The 19056-nt window shown below is 46.1% G+C and overlaps 1 protein-coding gene across 3 annotated transcripts; it reads right to left on the bottom strand.

Annotated features, from left to right (window-relative positions):
* Nucleotides 1–225: 225 nt before the first annotated feature.
* On the bottom strand, nucleotides 226–19037 carry DAND5 (DAN domain BMP antagonist family member 5). Of its 3 annotated transcripts, none has more exons than XM_036241148.1 (6): nucleotides 18974–19037; nucleotides 10325–10520; nucleotides 5593–5634; nucleotides 5141–5188; nucleotides 3070–3220; nucleotides 226–1110 (listed from the first exon to the last, which is right to left on the bottom strand). In XM_036241148.1, exons 2-6 carry the CDS (start codon nucleotides 10411–10413, stop codon nucleotides 865–867), a joined length of 576 nt encoding a protein of 191 aa, XP_036097041.1. In that variant the 5' UTR covers nucleotides 10414–10520; nucleotides 18974–19037; the 3' UTR covers nucleotides 226–864. The 3 variants fall into 3 exon arrangements, with proteins under 3 accessions (XP_036097041.1, XP_036097042.1, XP_036097043.1); XM_036241149.1 differs by having other exon boundaries at nucleotides 3070–3217; XM_036241150.1 differs by lacking the exons at nucleotides 5141–5188; nucleotides 5593–5634; nucleotides 10325–10520; nucleotides 18974–19037 and having other exon boundaries at nucleotides 3070–3396.
* Nucleotides 19038–19056: the final 19 nt, after the last annotated feature.

Raw genomic sequence — 19056 nt, 5'->3', positions numbered from 1 at the left:
CCTGATTCCAGACGCCCAAATCCAGGCCTCCCATGTCCACTGCAGACCCTGCACCCAACTGAGGAGGAAGCACCCCCCCATGCCCACATTCCACAGGACCACTCATTCCCAGGGAACTCCAGTTGGAGAAACAAACACACACATACACACATATATGCACAACTGGGTTCGGTCAACCTTTATGGTTTCTGTAGAATGCCACAGTAGGCATGGGGCTGGGTGGAGACTGGGAGGGGGCAGCTGGAGCACGTGGGTTCTGCCTCTGACTTGGGGAACCCAGGTTTTCCCCAGTAGCTATGTCTGCCTTCCTGCCTTGGTTTCTTGGGGTCCCCAGGCCAGGGTTGTCACTGTATCTATTGGGCTGGGTGGGGCCATCTGTTCTCCCTGCAGTTGGCAGTGTGTCTTTGACTTATTCCATAAGAGGAGGTCCAGCCTGGTGATTAAAAGTGAGCACCACACTGCCTTGGGTTCAAATGCTGGCTCTACCCCATACTGCTATGTGACCCTGAGTGAGTGTCTTTACCTCTTGAGGCCTCAGTTTCCTTCCCTGTAAAGTGAAGTGCTACTTCTATGTTATTGGGCAGCTCTGAGGATGACACAAGTACATACATGTCAAATGCTTAGAGCTGGGCCTGGCCAACAGTGAGTGCTCAAAAAGTGTGTGCTGACTCTGAGTGGTCCACCTCATGGCTGGGGCTATGTCTGGTGTCCATGGGAGCAGGGTGAGGACTCGGGAGGCCTATCTGGCTTTCCCTGCATCCCTGGTCTCTTTGACCCAGTGTACATAATCCAGGTCCGCGTCTTTCTGACTCCCCACATCTCTCCAAGGTGCATGTGTCTATGTGTCAGTCGAAGATGCTCAGCTCATGCCTTCGGGCTGCACTGACACCTCTCAACCAGCACTGTCGATGTCCTCACCCGCCGACGAGAGACTGGGCTGCCCACCCGACACCACAGGAACACGGGTACCCAGTGCCTTCGAGTGGGCACACAGCTGTTGCAGAGGACAAGCGAGGCAGGGTCCACACCAGGGATGAAGAATGAGGAGCAGTAGCCAAAACAGAGGTGATTACGGAGGCGCATGGCCATGCATCCTGGCTGGGAGAGCACCTGGGGCCAGAGGCAGGGAGACAGGTCAAGAACAGTAAAGTCTGAGGTCAGACTAATGAGAATAACTCCCCTTCCATTTCCACCCCACCTTGAGAAGCATGGATGCCTGGGCTCAAGTCCTGACTCTGCCATTTGCTCGCTGTGTGACTTGGGGTAAGTTATTCACCTCTCTGGGCCTCAGTTTCTGTGAAATCATCGAAGTTCAACCAGGAAAAAAAGAAACCACTCTAGGTCTTTCAACAGAGAGGATTAATAGAGAGGAAGGGGGAGGAACAGCAGGAAGTGGTGACATTACAGGAGCCTGGGAGTTACACAGAAAGCCTAGGCCTATTACCTAGCACACAGTCAGTGCTCAATAAATATTAATTCCTGCCCAGCCAGTGTGTCTCAATGGATTGAGCATTGTCCCATGAACTGAGAGGTCTGGGTTCGACTCCCGGTCAGGGCACATACCCAGGTTGTGGGCTCAGTCCCCAGTGGGGGGCGTGCAGGAGGCAGCTGATAGATGTTTCTATCACACATAGATGTTTCTCTCTCTCTTTTCCTTCCTTTCTCTAAAAAATCAATAAAAACATTAAAATAAATAAATGATAGTTCCTTCTATGATCCCCTCCAACTAAGTGAATCTACCAACTCACCCCCTGATCAGGACCCTTCTCTGATTAAACTCTGCACTCCCTCCTCTGCCCCTCTTCCCATAACCTCATCTTCCACCCTCTCCTCCCCCTCCCCCTTGCTCTGCCCCAGCCACCCCAGCCTCTTGCTCTGAGTTACAAAGAAATCAACATTAAGGCAGACTTTGGTACACCTGGCTTCAAAGCCTGGGCCAGAAACAACACATGGCATGAATTCCTACAGCCATTATGGAGCACCAACTGAATGCAACTATGAAGGTGCTGCCCATATTCCTCTCATTCAGGCTGGCCAAAAGTGCTTAGCAGGCAGGTGCTACTATTGTTCATCATTCAGCAAACACTGAGTTCCTCCCATGTGCCTGGCTCTGCTCTGCAGCCTGGGGATAGGGACACAGAGTGAATAAGGCATAAATATTCCTGCCCTGGTGGAATACACATTCTACTGAGGAAGACAGATGATAAATGCAATTATAGAATCAATTTCACTTTTTAGGTGATGATGTGTACTACAATAAGAAATAAAGAGCCCAGCCGGTGTGGCTCAGTGGTTGAGCATTGACCCATGCACCAAGAGGTTGCTGGTTTGCTTTTTGGTCAGGGCACATGCCCAGGTTGTGAGCCAAATCCCCAGTGAGGGGTATGCAGGAGGCGGCCAATCGATGTTCTCTCTCATCGATGTTTCTATCTCTCTCTCCCTCTCCCTTCCTCTCTCTCTAAAGAAAGAAAGCAGAAAAGGGGGGAATGGGGTGGGAGGTGCTGCATTTTTAAACAGAGTTTGAGTAAAAATCTGAAGGAGGCAAAAGAAGGAGCCATAGAATGTCAGGGTGGGGGGAGGTGTTATAGGCAAAAGAACAGCCAGTAGTATATAACGTTGGTGCGTCTGGGGAAAAGTAAGGAGGCAGGTGTGGCAGGAGCATAGTGGGCAAGGGGGAGCTGGGAGGAGGTAACAGCAGGGAGGGAACAGGCAAATGAAGCAGGACCCTTGTGGGCTGCCGGAAAAACGTGGGCTTTTGCTCTGGGTGAGGTAGGAGTCATGGAGAGTTCTGAGCAAAGAGATATGACCTGACTCAGGAGCTCACAGGTGCATGTGGCCATTAAATGGAAACAGACTTGGGGACAGGGTGGTGATAGCAGAAGCTGGGAGACCAGGATAGGGGAAACTGCTTTGGCAGTGATGGGAAAGACAACCCCCATTTTATAAGGGAGGAAACAGGATCAGAGATAGATAAAGGATGCAGGGTTTGATTCCAAATCTGGCGCCACAGCCCATGCTCTCTGTCAATGCTAAAGCCCAGCCCTCTCCTTCCCCCACACACATGCTCACCTGAGTAAAGGGCACAGCCTTGCACATCTCCTGGGCCACTTCTTGTGGGTCCAGTGGGAGAGTCATGGTGGCGGCCACCTCCTGCCCATGCTGCAGCCCACCTATCTGCATATGCCCATTTTTCTGCAGGTTCAAGAAGGCCTTCCAGCTGCTGAAGGCAGAAGATGGCACCAGGGAGGCCTGGGCCCCTAGGCCCAGAGTTAGAGTCTGATTGGTGGCAACCCTGGGCTGGGGTGGGGGACCCTGGGATCCAGGCTTCCCCAAGCCTGTGGGTAGCCAGGCTCCACAGAGCAGGCTCAGAATTGTGGTCAGCTGGCCGAGGATCATGTTTGGTTGTCTGAGACTGGGCTCAGGGTCCTGAGCAGTTGACCCTGCTGTCTGGTGAATGGAGTCTATGCCCATCAAACCTACTTTTAATGGCCTGCCCCCCACTTGGGCAGCTTTGGAGTCGCCTCTGCAAACTCCAGAGTAAACCCAGACCTGCTGTGTTCCCACTCCTCCCCCCAGCATGGCAGGGGACCTGGGGGCAGGGGCTGCTGGTGTGTGGGCTGAGGGACCAGGAAAGGCAGGTCTAGAGACAGGGGCACAATGCCAGAGTCCTTGAGGGCTCTGTACCTGGTTTTGGGCCCCATTCATCCATTTAGCAAAACCAGACTTTGCAGTTAAGCTACTCAGGTTTTAATCCCCACATTGCAATTTCCTGGCTGTGCAACCTTGGTCAAGTCCCTTAACCACTCTGGGCCTCAGCTTCCTCCTCTGAACTATGGAGATAATAACAGTCCCTACCTGGTAAGGTTGCTCTGAGAGCTTAAAGAGATAATTTATGTAAGGAGTTTATTTATTAGTGGGGTGTTTTTTTTTTGTTTTTTTTTTAGTACGTGCCCCTAGCGGGAACCAAACCCAGGACTCTCTGGTCTGCAGGCCGATGCTCCAACCACTGAGCCAAACTGGCCAGGACTGTAAGGAGTTTAAAAAAGAAACTGGTACACAGTAGTACTGTGAGTAAGCTATAATTAACATTATTGCAATTGGTTTTTCTTTATCACCTGTTAGAGGCCAAGCATAATTCTGAGCCCTGGGGATACAGGTGGACAAAACAGAAAATGGGTCCTTACATTGTAGTGCAGAAAACAAACAATACAAGATAAATTAAATGATTTTAGAGTCTTAAACATTAAGAAGATATTAAAAAGGGCTGTGCCTTACAGGTGTCTTGAGGGGGGAGGGGCTTCTGCCCCCAAGGTGGTCAGAAGGACGGCCTCCTAGGGAGGTGACATTTTTGCAGAGTCCTGAGATAGTGCCAAAGGCAAACAGCCTGGTGGGGAGTGGAGGTTGGAGTGCCTGAAGCACATAGGCTTTGGGGCCCCGAGAGCGCCGGGGAGTCCCGGCCGGGCCCTGGCACCTCTGAGGCCCACATTTCGCACCCAGGTGAGGCACTGCAGGCCGCGGGGCCGTGGGAAGCGGCAGGGCGGGTCCTTCCCGCGCCCCAAGGGCTGCTCAGGCTATGGGGCCGGTTCGCCCTCTGGCGGTGGTTCTCAGTACTGCGGGCCCGACTTCCGCGGCACCTGAGGTCCTATCTTAACGAGGTCCTCTAGACCCAGCTAACAGCAGTTCCATCCTGCCAGGAGCTAAGGCCCCAAACTTTGGAGCATCCTTGACCCCTCACTTTCTCTGAGCCCACCCTTCCCCAATATGACGTGACAGAAAGTCCTGTCCGCTTCAAAATCCACCCAGAATCCACCCATTTCTTACTCCCTCTTCCGTCCTCAACCCGGACACGGCCTCTATTATCTCCCACCTGAACCAGTATAGTATCTCCATTCTGGTCCCCCAGCTCCCGCCCACAGAGTCTGTTCCCCCTACAGCCGGCAGAGGGTGCCCTGAGGCCGGGCACGTCCCTCTTCTGCTCAGAACCCTCCAGGGCTGCCACCTTATCCAGAGTAACAGCCAAAGTCCTCACTGCAGCCCACCAGGGCTGGTACTGTCGGCTCCCATAACCTCTTCACCCATGACTCTCCTCACTCTCTTCCCCTCAAGCCACCTGGGCCTCCTCGCTATTTCCCCGACTCACCAGGCATAAGTCCATAATACTGCATATCTGTACCGGGCTGCACACGCTCTTACAGTTTTAACATGAAAAGATACAGAGAAGAAGAAGGAAAAAGAGAAGGAGGAGAAGGAGAAGGAGAAGGAGGAGAAGGAGAAGGAGAAGAAAGAAGGAGAAAGAGGAGAAGAAGTTAAAAACACTTCAGAACAGGGTGTCTATTATGACCTGACCTTTTGGGGGAGGGGAGTAAGAACATACAGCTACAATTTATTTGTATTTGAATACTGGGAAAAACCAGCAAGATTTTCCTGTTGGAAAGACGCATGAAAATGGGTGGATGAGACTGGGGGGGCTGAAGGGGGTAGCTTTACTTTAGAGTTTAAAAACTGTTTCAACCATGCAAAAAAAAAAAAAAAAAGAAACTTGTAAAAGTGAAAGAAAAAAAAAAAAAGAAAAGAAATTAAGGCAATTTATACCTTTTTTCTGCCCCTTGCTCTTTGTTGTTCTTGTTATTGACACTAGAGAGACAGGAAGTGGGAGAGAGAGAAACATTGATTTTTTGTTCCACTTATTTATGCATTCATTGGTTGCTTTTTTTTTTTTTCATCCTCACCTGAGGACATTTTTCCATTTTTTGTACAGATAGAGTGGGAGGGAGAGAGAGGAAGAGAGAGAAACATTGACGTGAAAGGGACACATCGAGTGGCTGCCACCCGCACGACCAACCAGGGCCGGGGACAAACTGCAACCGAGGTACGTGCCCTTAGCGGGAACCGAACCCGGGTCTCTCCGGACCGCAGGCCGACGCTCTAACCGCTGAGCCAAACCGGCCAGGGCTATTGGTTGCTTCTTGTATGTGCCCTGACGGGAGATGGAACCTGCAACCTCAGCGTATGGGAGGGCACTCTAACCAACTGAGCTACCTGGCCAGGGCAGCCCCTTGCTCTTTAAGTGAAGTATTTTGGGCATTCAATTAAGTGTGCCCAAAAATATAACAAAAATCCCTGCCCTGTGTGGCTAGGTTGGAGCATTGCCTGGCACACCCGAGGGTTGCTGGTTCAATCCCCTGTAGGGCACATACCGGAGGCAACCGATGGCTGTTTCCCTCTCACATCAATGTTTCTCTCTCCCCCTCCCCTCCTCTCTCTAGAATCAATGAAAAACATATTCTAAGGGAGGATTTACATATATATAACAACAACAACAAAAATAACAAAACCCGCTGTACTCGTTACCCCAATTAAGAAATAAAAGATTAACACTGCTGGTGGGAATGCAAACTGGTGCAGCCACTATGGAAAATAATACAGTGTTGCCCTGGCCAGTTTGGTTCAGCGGTTAGAGCGTTGGCCTGCGGACCAGAGAGTCCTGGGTTCAGTTCCCGCTAAGGGCATGTACCAAAAATAAATAAATAAATAAATAAATAAATAAATAATACAGTGTTTCCTCAAAAAATTTAAAATATAACTGCCATTTTACCTAGTGATTCCACTTCTATGAATATATTCTAATAAGCCTGAAACACCAATCAAAAAGAATATATGCACACCTATGTTCATAGCAGCACTATTTACAATAGCTAAGATCTGGAAACAACCCAAGTGTCCATCAGTAAATGAGTGGATAAAAAAACTGTGGCTTGAATATTCATAGTTTGACAGTTACACAATGGAATACTATGCAGCTGTAAGAAAGATTTTTTTTTTTTAATCCTCATTTGAGGATAATTTTGCATTTACCTTCAGATGGAGCGGGAGGGAGAGAAGGAAGAACAGAGAGAGAAACATCAATGTGAGAGAGACACATTGAGTCGTTGCCACCCACATGACCCCAACCAGGGCCAGGGACAAACTGCAGTCGAGGTATGTCCCTTAGCAAAAACCGAACCCAGGCCCTCTGGTCTGCAGGCAGACACTCTAATCACTGAGCTAAACCAGCCAGGGCAAAAGAAAGATCTCTTACCCTTTGAGATGTCATGAAGGGACCTGGAGAGTATTATGCTAACCTAAATAAGCCAGTAAGAGAAAGACTAGTACCACATTATCTCACTTATTTATGGAATATAATGAACAAAATAAGCTGAGGATCAAAACAGATCCAGAGACATGGAAGTAGGGAACAGACTGACAAACCTCAGAGGGAAGGGGGTTAGAGGGTGGGAAGAGATAAACCAAAGAACTTATATGCATATATACATAACCAGTGGACACAGAAAATAGTTTGGGGAAAGCAGGAGGAGGGTGGGAGTGGGAAGGAGGAGGTCAATGGGAGGGGATACACACACACACAATATATATATCTTTTTTTGGTACGTGCCCTTAGCAGGAACCAAACCCAGGGCTCTCTGGTCCACAGGCCGATGCTCCAACCGCTGAGCCAAACTGGCCAGGGCCACAAAAATATTTTCTTAAAAAAAAAAAAGCCCAGCCAGTGTGGCTCAGTGGTTGAGCATTAATTCATGCACTAAGAGGTCGCCCGTTCAATTCCTGGTCAGGGCACATGCCCAGGTTGTGGGCTAAATCCCCAGTGGAGAGTATGCAGGAGGCAGCCAATCAATGTTCTCTCTAATCAATGTTTCTATCTCTCCCTTCCTCTCCCTCCCTCTCTCTCTAAAATCAATGAAGAAAAAAATAATTTTGGGCCCTGGCCAGTTTGGCTCAGTGGTTGGGGCTTCGGCCTGCATACCTCGGTTGTGGTTTGTCCCCGGCCCTGGTTGGTCATGCGGGTGGCAGCCACTCAATGTGTCCCTTTCACGTCAATGTTTCTCTCTCTCTCCCTCCCTCCCACTCTATTTGATGATAAATGGAAAAAAAATATCCTCGGGTGAGGATGGAGATATATATATATATATATATATATATATATATATATATTCTCCAAAATAAGATTGTATACCAACTCTACTTAAATAAAAACTATATATAAAAAATCAAAATAAAGCCCTGGCCAGTTTGGCTCAGCGGTTAGAGTGTTGGCCTGCGGATCAGAGAAACCTGGGTTTGGTTCCCGCTAAGGGCACGTACCTCGGTTGCAGTTTGTCCCCAGCCCAGTTGGGGTTGTATGGATGGCAACCAGTCAATGTGTTTCTCTCACATTGATGTTTCTCTCTCTCTCATATTTCCTTTCTCCCTCCAACTCTATCTGAAGATAAATGCAAAAATGTCCTGGAGTGAGGATAAAAAACAAAAATGACAACAACAACAAAACAAACAAACAATAAATAAATAAAAATAAAAGATTAGAGATATGAGCCCTGGCCAGAGTGGCTCAGTTAGTTGAGCATCCTCCCATGCACCAAAGTGTCACAGGTTTGATTCCTGGGCAGGGCACATACCCACAACCTGGGTTCGATCCTCGGTTGGGGAGCATACAGGAGACAACTGATCAATGTTTCTCTCACATCTGTGTTTCTCTCTCTCTCTCTCTGAAAAATCAACAAAAACATATTAAAAATAAATAAATAGCCCTGTCTGGTTTGGTTTAGCAATAGAGCATCAGCCCACAGACCAAAGGGACTGGGGTTCAATTACCAGTCAAGGGCACATACCTGGGTTGTAGGTTCAATCCCAGGCCCTGGTCATGGTCATGTGAAAGGCAACCAATCGATGTGTCTCTCTCACATCAATGTTTCTCTCTCTCCTTCCCCTCCTTTCCACGCTATCTAAAAATCAATGGAAAGCCCTGGCCAGTTTGGCTCAGCGGTTAGAGCATCGGTCTGCGGTCCAGAGAGACCTGGGTTCGGTTCCTGCTAAGGGCATGTACCTCGGTTGCAGTTTGTCCCCAGCCCTTGTTTGGTCGTGCGGGTGGCAGCCACTTGATGTGTCCCTTTCACGTCAATGTTTCTCTCTCTCTCTCTTCCTCTCTCTCCCTCCCACTCTATCTGAACAACAACAAAAAAATCAATAGAAAAATATTCTCGGGTGAGAATGAACAAAAACAAACAAATAAATAAAGTAAAAGATTACAGATATGAGAGAAATGTGATCTATACTTAGCCCTAATCCCTGAATTTGCCAGTTATAATTCCCCAGGCTGTATTCATAGTTTTACTACATAGGTATACATTCACAAAAGATACATAAAAAGTTGTTTTGTGTGTTTTAAACATAATATGCACGGTATCATAATGTAGATTCTTTAACTTTCACCTGCGTTCTATTTCTTGTTCCAGCCTTTTCACTGCTGAAGAGTATTCTACTGCACACACATACCCCACTTTTCTTTCTCCATTATCCAAATTTTAACTATCACATTCCTGCAAAGAACATTCTGAAACATGACTCTTTTCCACCTGGCTTTTCACACTTACTCCGTATCAGTGGTTCCCATCCCTGGCTGCACATTCTAAGTAGGAAATTGCTGCCCAGACCCTGCTCCAGATCAATTATGCTGGAATCTCTGGGGATGGGCCCCATGCACTAGTGTTTTTAAAAAGTAACCCAGGGCTGCTTTGAACCCCTGGGCTATATCGTTATATATAGCAGTAGGTCTCAAATTTGAGCCTGCATCAATGTCACCTGGAGGGCTCCCACACAGAGGACCCCACCCCCAGAGCATCTGATTCTGTGATGGAGCCTGAGAACTTGCATTTCTTTTCTTTTTTTTTTTTTAATCCTCATTCGAGGACACTTTTCCATTTTTTGCACAGACAGAGTGGGAGGGAGAGAGAGGAAGAGAGAGAGAGGGAAACATCGATGTGAAAGGGACACATCGAGTGGCTGCCACCCGCACGACCAACCAGGGCCGGGGACAAACTGCAACCAAGGTACATGCCCTTAGCGGGAACCGAACCCAGGTCTCTCCGGACCGCAGGCGGACGCTCTAACCGCTGAGCCAAACCGGCCAGGGCAAGAACTTGCATTTCTAACAAGTTCCCAGGTGATGTTGATGCTGCTGGCCTGGTGACCACACTTTGAGAACCATGACATAAATAGAGCCTTATTCTTTTTTTAACGTCTGCATAGTACTCCATCCTATGAATATTCAGTTATTTCTTTAACAAGTCTTCTATTCTTGGATATTTAGATTCTTTTCCATCTTTGATTACAAAAAAATAATAATAATAATTTCCTCCAACGGAACATCATTCAGCTATAAAATCAATGAAATACTATATTAATTTGCTAGGGCTGCCCTAATAAAATACCCAGGAACTTTAACAACAGAATAAAGACTGGGGGCTTTATCAACAGAAATTTATTGTCTCACAGCAGCTCTAGAGGCTGGAAGTCCAAGATCAAGGTGACAGCAAGGTCAGTTTCTTCTGAGGCTTCTCTCCTTGGCTTGTAGATGGCCATCTTCTCCCTGTGTCTTTAAACATGGTCATTCCTCTGTGAGTGTCTGTGCCCAAATTTCATCTTTTTTTTAATCCTCACCCGAGGACATTCCTCCATTTTTTGTTCAGCTAGAGTGGGAAGGAGAGAGAGGAAGAGAGAGAGAGAGAGAGAAACATCGACGTGAAAGGGACACATCGAGTGGCTGCCACCCGCACGACCCAACCAGGGCTGGGGACAAACTGCAACCAAGTTACATGCCCTTAGCAGGAACCAAACCCAGGTCTCTCCGGACCGCAGGCTAACGCTCTAACCACTGAGCCAAACCGGCCAGGGCCCAAATTTCATCTTTTTAAAAAATCCTCACCTGAAGATATTTTTCCATTTATCTTCAGATAGAGCAAGAGGGAGGGAGAGAGGAAGAGAGAGAGAGAGAGAGAGAGAGAAAGAGAGAGAGAGAGAGAGAAATGTCGATGCAAGAGAGACACATCAATTGGTTGCCACCTGCACAATCCCAACCAGGGCCGGGGACGAACCACAACCGAGGTACATGCCCTTGGCCAGAATCGAACCCGGGACTCTTTGGCCTGAGGGCCAACGCTCTAACTGCAGAGCCAAACCGGCCAGGGCTCATCTTTTTTTAAAAAAATGTTTTTACTGATTTTTTAGAGAGAGCTAGAAACATCAATGTGAGAGAGAAAGATTGATCGGCTGCCTACTGCACACCCCCTGCTAGGGATCGAGCCCAGCATGTGCCCTGAATGGGAATCAAACCAGGACCTCTCAGTCCATGGGACAGTGCTCAATCCACAGAGCCATACCAGCCAGGCTCCTCTTTTTTCTTTATTGATTTTAGAGAGAGAAGGGAAAGGGAGGGAAAGATAGAAACATCGATGAGAGAGAACATCGACTGGCTGCCTTCTGCATGCCCCCCACTGGGGATTTGGCCCACAACCTGGGCATGTACCCTGACTGGGAATCAAACCGGTGACCTCTTGGTGCATGGGTTGATGCTCAACCACTGAGCCACACCGGCTGGGCCAGGCTCCTCTTTTTTATAAGGAACCAGTCATATTGGGTTGGGACCCACTCTAATGACCTCATTTTAATTCGATTACTTCTTTAAAGACCCTATTTCTAAATATGGTCATATTCTGAGTTTAGCACTGAGGGTTAGCACTTTATTTATTTATTTATTTATTTAATCCTCACCCGAGGACATTTTTCCATTTTTTGTTCAGATAGAGTGGGAGGGAGAGAGAGAGAAACATCGATGTGAAAGGGACACGTCGAGTGGTTGCCACCCACAAGACCCAACCAAGGCCGGGGACAAACTGCAACCAAGGTACATGCCCTTAGCGGGAACCGAACCTGGGTCTCTCAGGACCGCAGGCCAATGCTTTAACCGCTGAGCCAAACCGGCCAGGGCAAGGGTTAGCACTGTAACACATGAATTTTGAAAGGATACAACTCAGTCCATAACAAGTACTGATACATGTTAGTTACCATATGGATGAACCTCAAAAACATGCTAAGTAAAAGAATCTAGACACAGCTCTGGCCAGTCGCTCAGTGGTTAGAGCATCAGGAAGAGCATTGGCCCTCAGACTGAAGAGTCGTGGATTCAATTCCTGGTCAAGGGCATGTACCTCAGATGCAGGTTCAATACTTGGCCCCCATCAGGATTGTGTGGGAGGCAACCAATTGATGTGTCTCTCTCACATCAATTTCTCTCTCTCCCTTCTTCCCTCACTCTATCTAAAAATAATAAAAATAATTGAAAAAATATATCCTGGGGTGAGAATTAAAAAAATAAAAATCTAGACACAGTCATGAATTGTACGATTCCATATATATGAAATGTCCAAAATAGGCAAATCCATAGAGATGGAAAGTAGATTAGTGGTTGCCAAGGACTAAAGGGAAGGGGGAATAGGAGCGACGGCTAATGGGTATGGAGTTTCCTTTTGGGGTGATGAAAATGTTCCAGAATTAGATAGAAGTAGTGGTTGCACAACATTGTGAATGTACTAAATGCCACTAAATTTTTCACTTTAAAATGATTAATTTTATGTGAATTTTATCTCAATTTAAGACCTGTCCTCAGAAGCCCCTCTCCCAATACCATTTGGTACTGGCTGTGTGCCCAGCCCTAACCAGCAGCTGAAATTCCATCCAGGCTGCTTTCACAACAGAGTGGCTTCTCTTAACCACCAGGTTGGAGTTTCTCAGCATGGTTCCCAAATTTCCTGATCTGGGAGGAAACTACAGTTCAGAAGTGCCACGCCTGACCATCCATCAGCCCCATTCCAGGCACTTTCTTCCTCTTTCACCTTCACTATAAGTACTTGTGTGTCTCACCCAAAGACTGTGAGCAGTTTGAGGTCAGGGACCATCTCTGTCTCATTTCTTACATATTCCTAGATCAAAGGAGTATACAAAGTGACCACCCAGTTAAACCTGAATGACAAGAAAAAGCCCACCATGTAAAGATCCTAGGAGAAAGTTCTAGGCATGGTAATAGCAAAGGTAATTAATGCAAAGTCCCTGCAGGTCAGGAACCACATGGCAACATGGCCCCTTCTATTTCCTACTGTTTTCCTTTTTTTCTACATGGTGACCCACTCAGTCCTAGCTGGTTTGCTCAGTGGTTAGAGCATTGGCCCACAGACTGAAGGGTCTTGGGTTCAATTCTTGTCAAGAGCACGTACCTGGGTTGCAAGTTTGGTCCCCAGAACTGGTCGGGGTCGATTGGGAGGCAACAAATTGATGTGTCTCTCTCACATTGATGTCTCTCTCTCTCTCCTCCTCTCTCCCTTCCACTCTCTCTAAGAATCAATGGAAAAATATCCTCAGATGAGGATTAACAAAAAATAAAAAATACACGTTGACCCACTCAATGTCTTTTCTGCTCAGCAACCAGAGAAGAATCCTAAATCATACCCATCACTCTTCTGCTCAAAACCTTCCTATGGCTCCCCATTGCCCTTAGAATAAAACTAGAAACCTTCATCATGTCCTATAATGCCTGCATGGCTGGCTCCTGCCTGATGCTTTTTACCTCACCTCCACCCCTCAATTCGCTTCATTCACTGGACCTCAACCACAGACCTCAACCACATCTGTCCCTCAGCAAACCCTGAGGAAAGACTTTGATTTGTTGAGAACTCCAGGAAAACTTTCCCATGGGCGCATGGGGACACAGACAGTAAAGCTCACTGCAGCATCATTTCTGCAATCAAAACAAAAAATATGGAAACAAATACCCAGCAAAACAGCCTAATGGAATGTATAATTATAGTTTATTCATACCACAGACATCATCAAGCAGATTTTTTTTTCAAACTCTTCGTTGTTGTTAATCCTCACTCAAGGATATATATATATATATATATATATATATATATATAGTTTGTTTGTTCAGATAGAGTGGAAGGGAAAGAGAGGAAGAGAGAGAGAACATCAATGTGAGACACATCGACTGGTTGTCCCCTGCACAACCCTGCCTGGGCTGGGGGACTGAACCTGCAACCCAGGTACGTGCCCTTGACTGGGAATCAAACCAGAGACCCTATGGTTCATGAGCCGATGCTCTAACTATTAGGCCAAACCAGCCAGGGCCAAACTTTTTTTTTTTTACCACTAAGCACAGTAAGAAATACATTTTATTTATAGGTTTTAACAAAGAGACTTTGGCTGTGGCAAGTTTGGCTCAGCGGTTAGAGCGTTGGCCTGCGGTCCGGAGAGACCCGGGTTCAGTTCCCGCTAAGGGCACGTACCTTGGTTGCAGTTTGTCCCTGGCCCTGGTTGGTCGTGCGGGTGGCAGCCACTCAACGTGTCCCTTCACGTCGATGTTTCTCTTTCTCCCTCCCTTCCTCTCTCTCCCTCCCACTCTATCTGTACAAAAAATGGAAAAATATCTTCGGGTGAGGATAAAAAACAAAAAAACAAAGAGACTTTGACTTTTCTTTATTTTTATTTTATTTTTTTATCCTCACCCGAGGACATTTTTTCCTTTTTTTTTTTTGTTCAGGTAGAGTGGGAGGGAGAGAGAGGAAGAGAGGAACAGAGAGAGAGAGAGAAACATCGATGTGAAAGGAACACATCGAGTGGCTGCCACCCGCACAACCGACCAGGGCCGGGGACAAACTGCAACCGAGGCACGCGCCCCTAGCGGGAACCGAACCCGGGTCTCTCAGGACCACAGGCTGACGCTCTAACCGCTGAGCCAAACCGGCCAGGGCCCTTGACTTTTCTTTAATTGGCAAGGTCTCTGGCCCTTACCCTTGAACCAAGACCACCTTTGTGACTGGCTTAACCAAAAGAATACAGCAGAAATGTCATGTGACTTCCAAGACTCAGCCATAAAAATGCCTGCTCTTCAGACTTGTTCACTTGGGACCCAGCTGCCATGTTGTGAGGAAGCTCCAACTGGCCCATGTGAAGAGACCACTGTATAGATATTCCAGCTGATAGCCCCGCTGAGGCTCCAACCAGCATCAATCATGAGGTATGAACAAACGAAGATGCCTTCTGATGATTCTGGAGGATTAGCATCAAGTCACTCAACTCTGAATTCTTCCCAGCTGGGGCTACAGACAGCATAAAGCAGAGACAAGCCATCCCCGCTGTGCCCTTTCTAAATTCCTGATCCACACAATCCATAAGCATAATAAAAATGGTTGTTTAGCCCGGCCAGCGTGGCTCAGTGGATTGAGCGTCCTCCCATGGACTGAGAGGTCTCGGTTCGATTCCTGGTTAGGGCACATGCCTGGGTTTCGGGCTTGATCCCCAGTGAGGGGTGTGCAGGAGGCAGCTGATCAATGTTTCTCTCACATCTATGTTTCTATCTCTCTCTCCCTCCCTCTCTCTCTCTAAAAAAAAATAAATCAATAAAAACATTTTTTAAATGGTTGTTTAGAGGTTAGCATAAAATTGCAAGTGGAATACTAGTATATATAAACATGTACATATGACTGAAATAAAAGCTTTACCAAACAATACTTACCCTTACTACATGTGATACAATCTAATATTTTTATTCTTTTTTTCCATTAAATAACCACTGTACACCCATGTTCCCATGTTCATAGCAGCATTATTCATAATGGCCAAAAGAAGGAGGAAGCATAATAAAAATGTCCATCAATGAATGAATGGATAAACAAAATGTAGTAAATATATATGATGTAATATTATTCACTCTTACAAAGGAAAGACAGTCTGAAACATGCTACAATGTGGATGAACTTGGGGACATTATGCTAAGTGAAATAAACCAGTCACAGACACACAAATATTGTATGATTCCACTTATATGAGGTCCCTAGAGGAGTCAAATTCATAGACACAGGAAGTAGAATGGCGAGTGCCAGGGGCTGGGGGAGGGGAGAATGAGGAGTTAGTGTTTAATGGGAACAGAGTTTGTGTTTTGTCAGATGACAGTCCTGGTGCCCGGCCGTTAGGGCCTAGTGGTTGAGCATCAACCTATGCAACAAGAGGTCACCGGTTCAATTCCCAGTCAGGGCACATGCCCAGGTTGTGGGTCCAATACCCAATGTGAGGCATGCAGGAGGCAGCCATCAATGTTCTCTCTCATCGATGTTCCCATCTCTCTCTCCTTCTCCCTTCCTTTCTCTCTAAAATCAATTTTTAAAAATTTAAAAAATATATACAGTACATTGTTTCCACAGACTTTCTTTTTAATCCTCACCTGAGGATATTTTTACATTTTATCTTCAGACAAAGTGGGAGGAAGAGAGAGAGAGAGAAAGAGAAACATCGATGTGAGAGAGGCACATTGATTGGCTGCCACTTGCACAACTCCAACTGGGGCCAGGGACAAACTGCAACCAAGGTACGTGCCCTTGGCCGCAACTGAACCCAGGACTCCCTCTTCCGCAGGAAAGTGGGCAACCAACACATATAGTTATTTACGACTTAAAGAATAATTATAGCCCAGCCGGTGTGGCTCAGTGGTTGAGCGTCAACCCATGAACCAAGAGATCGCCAGTTCAATTTCTGGTCTGGGCACATGCCCAGGTTGTGGGCCCAATCCCCAGTGGGGGTCATGCAGAAGGTGGCCAATACATGTTGTCTCTCATTAATGTTTCTCTCTCTTCATCTCCCTTCCTCTCTCTCTCAAATTAATAAAGAAAAAAAATATATATTTTTTAATGTTTTTATTGATTTCTTTAGAGAAAGAGGAAGGGGGAGAGAGCGATGTGAGCCCTGGCCAGTTTGGCTCAGTGATAGAGCATCGACCCGTGGACCAATGAGTCTTGTGCTTGATTCCGGCCAAGGGCATGTACCTCAGTTGTGGTTCGTTTCCGGCTCTGGTCATTCAGAAGGCAACCAGTCAATGTGTCCCTCTCACGTCGATGTTTCTCTCTCTCTCCCTTTCTCTCCCTCACACTCTATCTGAAGATAAATAGAAAAATATCCTCGAATGAGGATTAAAAAAAAAACAAAAAAATGAAAAGAAACATCGATGTGAAAGAAATACATCCATTGGCTGCCTCCTGCATGCCTCCCTACTGGGGATCGAGCCTGTAACCAGGCATGTGCCCTGACCAGGAATTGAACAGGGACTCAAACCAGGACCTCTCAGTCCATGAGACACCGCTCAGTCCATTAAGCCACACCTGTCACGCTCCACTGATTTTTTTTAGAAAGAGTTGGGGAGAGAGAGAGAGAGAAAAACATCTACGGATTGGTTGCCTTCCACACCACCTGGACCCACCCAGGCTGGAGAGGCAACCTGCAATTTGCCACCCAGGTACATGCCCTTGATCAGGAATCAAACCTACCATCATTCAGTCTGTGGGCCTGAGGTTCTAACCGCTGAGCCAAACTCGCCAGGGCTAAAGAGATGTTTTAAATACATATATATATCTAAAATAAACGTCTAGCCCTGGCCAGCTTGGCTCAGCAGTTAGAGCATCAGAGAGACCAGAGAGACCAGGGTTCGGTTCCCACAAAGGGCACATACCTTAGTTACAGTTTGTCCTGGGCCCTAACCCAACCAGGGCCATGCGGGAGGCAGGCACTCGATGTGTCCCTTTCACGTCAATGTTTCTCTCTCTCTCTCTCTCTCTCTCTCTCTCTTTCTCTCCCCCCTCGTCTCTCTCCCTCCCACTCTATCTGAACAAAAAATGGAAAAATGTCCTCAGGTGAGGATTAAAAATAATAATAATAAAAATAAATAAACAAAATAAAATAAACATCAAGCCCGGCCAGTGCAGCTCAGTGGTTGAGCAGCCATGCATCAAGAGGTCCCTGGTTCGATTCCCAGTCAGGGCACATGCCCAGGTTGTGGGCCAAATCCCCAGTGGGGGAGCATTCAGGGAGCAGCCAATAGATGTTCTCTCTCACTGATGTTTCTATATCTCCCTCTCCCTCCTCTCTCTCTCTAATATCGATATCTAATATCAATAAAGAGAAAGAAAGAAAGAAAGAAAGAAAGAAGAAAGAAAGAAAGAAAGAAAGAAAGAAAGAAAGAAAGAAAGAAAGAAAGAAGAAAGAAAGAAAGAAAGAAAGAAAGAAAGAAAGAAGAAAGAAAGAAAGAAAATGTCTAGGTAAGGTTTTAAATAATTATTTAGAACAAAAGTTTTTCTTGGACCTGCACCACAGGCTGGATATATACCAAGTATTATGGAACTAAGAAAAGATATTGCTGATCTGAAAGCAACCTGCTTAATAACAAGTCTCTTTTCCACTTAATAAAAATTAACTATCAAGTAGTGCACTGGTTCTAAGGCATCATTAATTTTTTGCTTGGATTTAGAAAACATTTTGATAAAATTCTTTGTATTTTAATATTTCCAAAAGAGTAAAATTAGATGAAAAATGTTTCTGTTTGACAACTGAGTTACAATTGTGAAAATAAATGTATGTTCCAGAAAACCTGATTTTATAATAAAAGTATGTTTTCTACTAGATAAATGTTTTAAGTATACAAAAAATCAAATTAAAAAACAAAATAAATATTTAATATTATGAACAATATTTAAATGTTTAAAATATAGAAATAGCCTGGGCTGGTTTGGCTCAGCAGTTGGAGGGTCCGCCTGCGGACCAGAGAGTCCCAGTTTCAATTCCTGCTAGGAGCACGTACCAAAATTAATTAATTAATTAAAAAATATAGAAATATTTAACAAAATTTTGATTTTAAATACTTAAAATATACCATGAGACTGATTTAAAGTTGTAATAGTTAAACGTGTTACATTTTCAAATTATTGTTTAAAATAAATGTTAAATACTTAAATTTAAAATAAATGTAAACAACTGCTAAAATAACATTTTTTCCTTTTTTTTTTTTTTTTGTTCAGGTAGAGTGAAAGGGAGAGAGAGGACCAGAGAGAGAGAGAGAAACATCGATGTGAAAGGACCACATCGAGTGGCTGCCACCCGCACGACTGACCAGAGCCGGGGACAAACTGCAACCAAGGTACATGCCCTTAGCGGGAACCGAACCCGGGTCTCTCAGGACCGCAGGCCGACGCTTTAACCGCTGAGCCAAACCGGCCAGGGCTAAAATAACATTTTAAGTTAGAGCTGAAGATGGATAAAATATATTTACACAGTTCTTGTCTCACTGCCCTGAATTGAGGTAGCAGGAATACTCTTCGTTCCGCCCGACCCCTTGTGACCTTGCGCGCGCAG

Source organism: Molossus molossus, unplaced genomic scaffold, assembly GCF_014108415.1.
Source record: "Molossus molossus isolate mMolMol1 unplaced genomic scaffold, mMolMol1.p scaffold_m16_p_4, whole genome shotgun sequence".
Lineage (NCBI taxonomy): Eukaryota > Metazoa > Chordata > Mammalia > Chiroptera > Molossidae > Molossus > Molossus molossus.
Note: the sequence above shows the minus strand (reverse complement) of the source record. Positions and strands in the feature narration are given on the sequence as shown.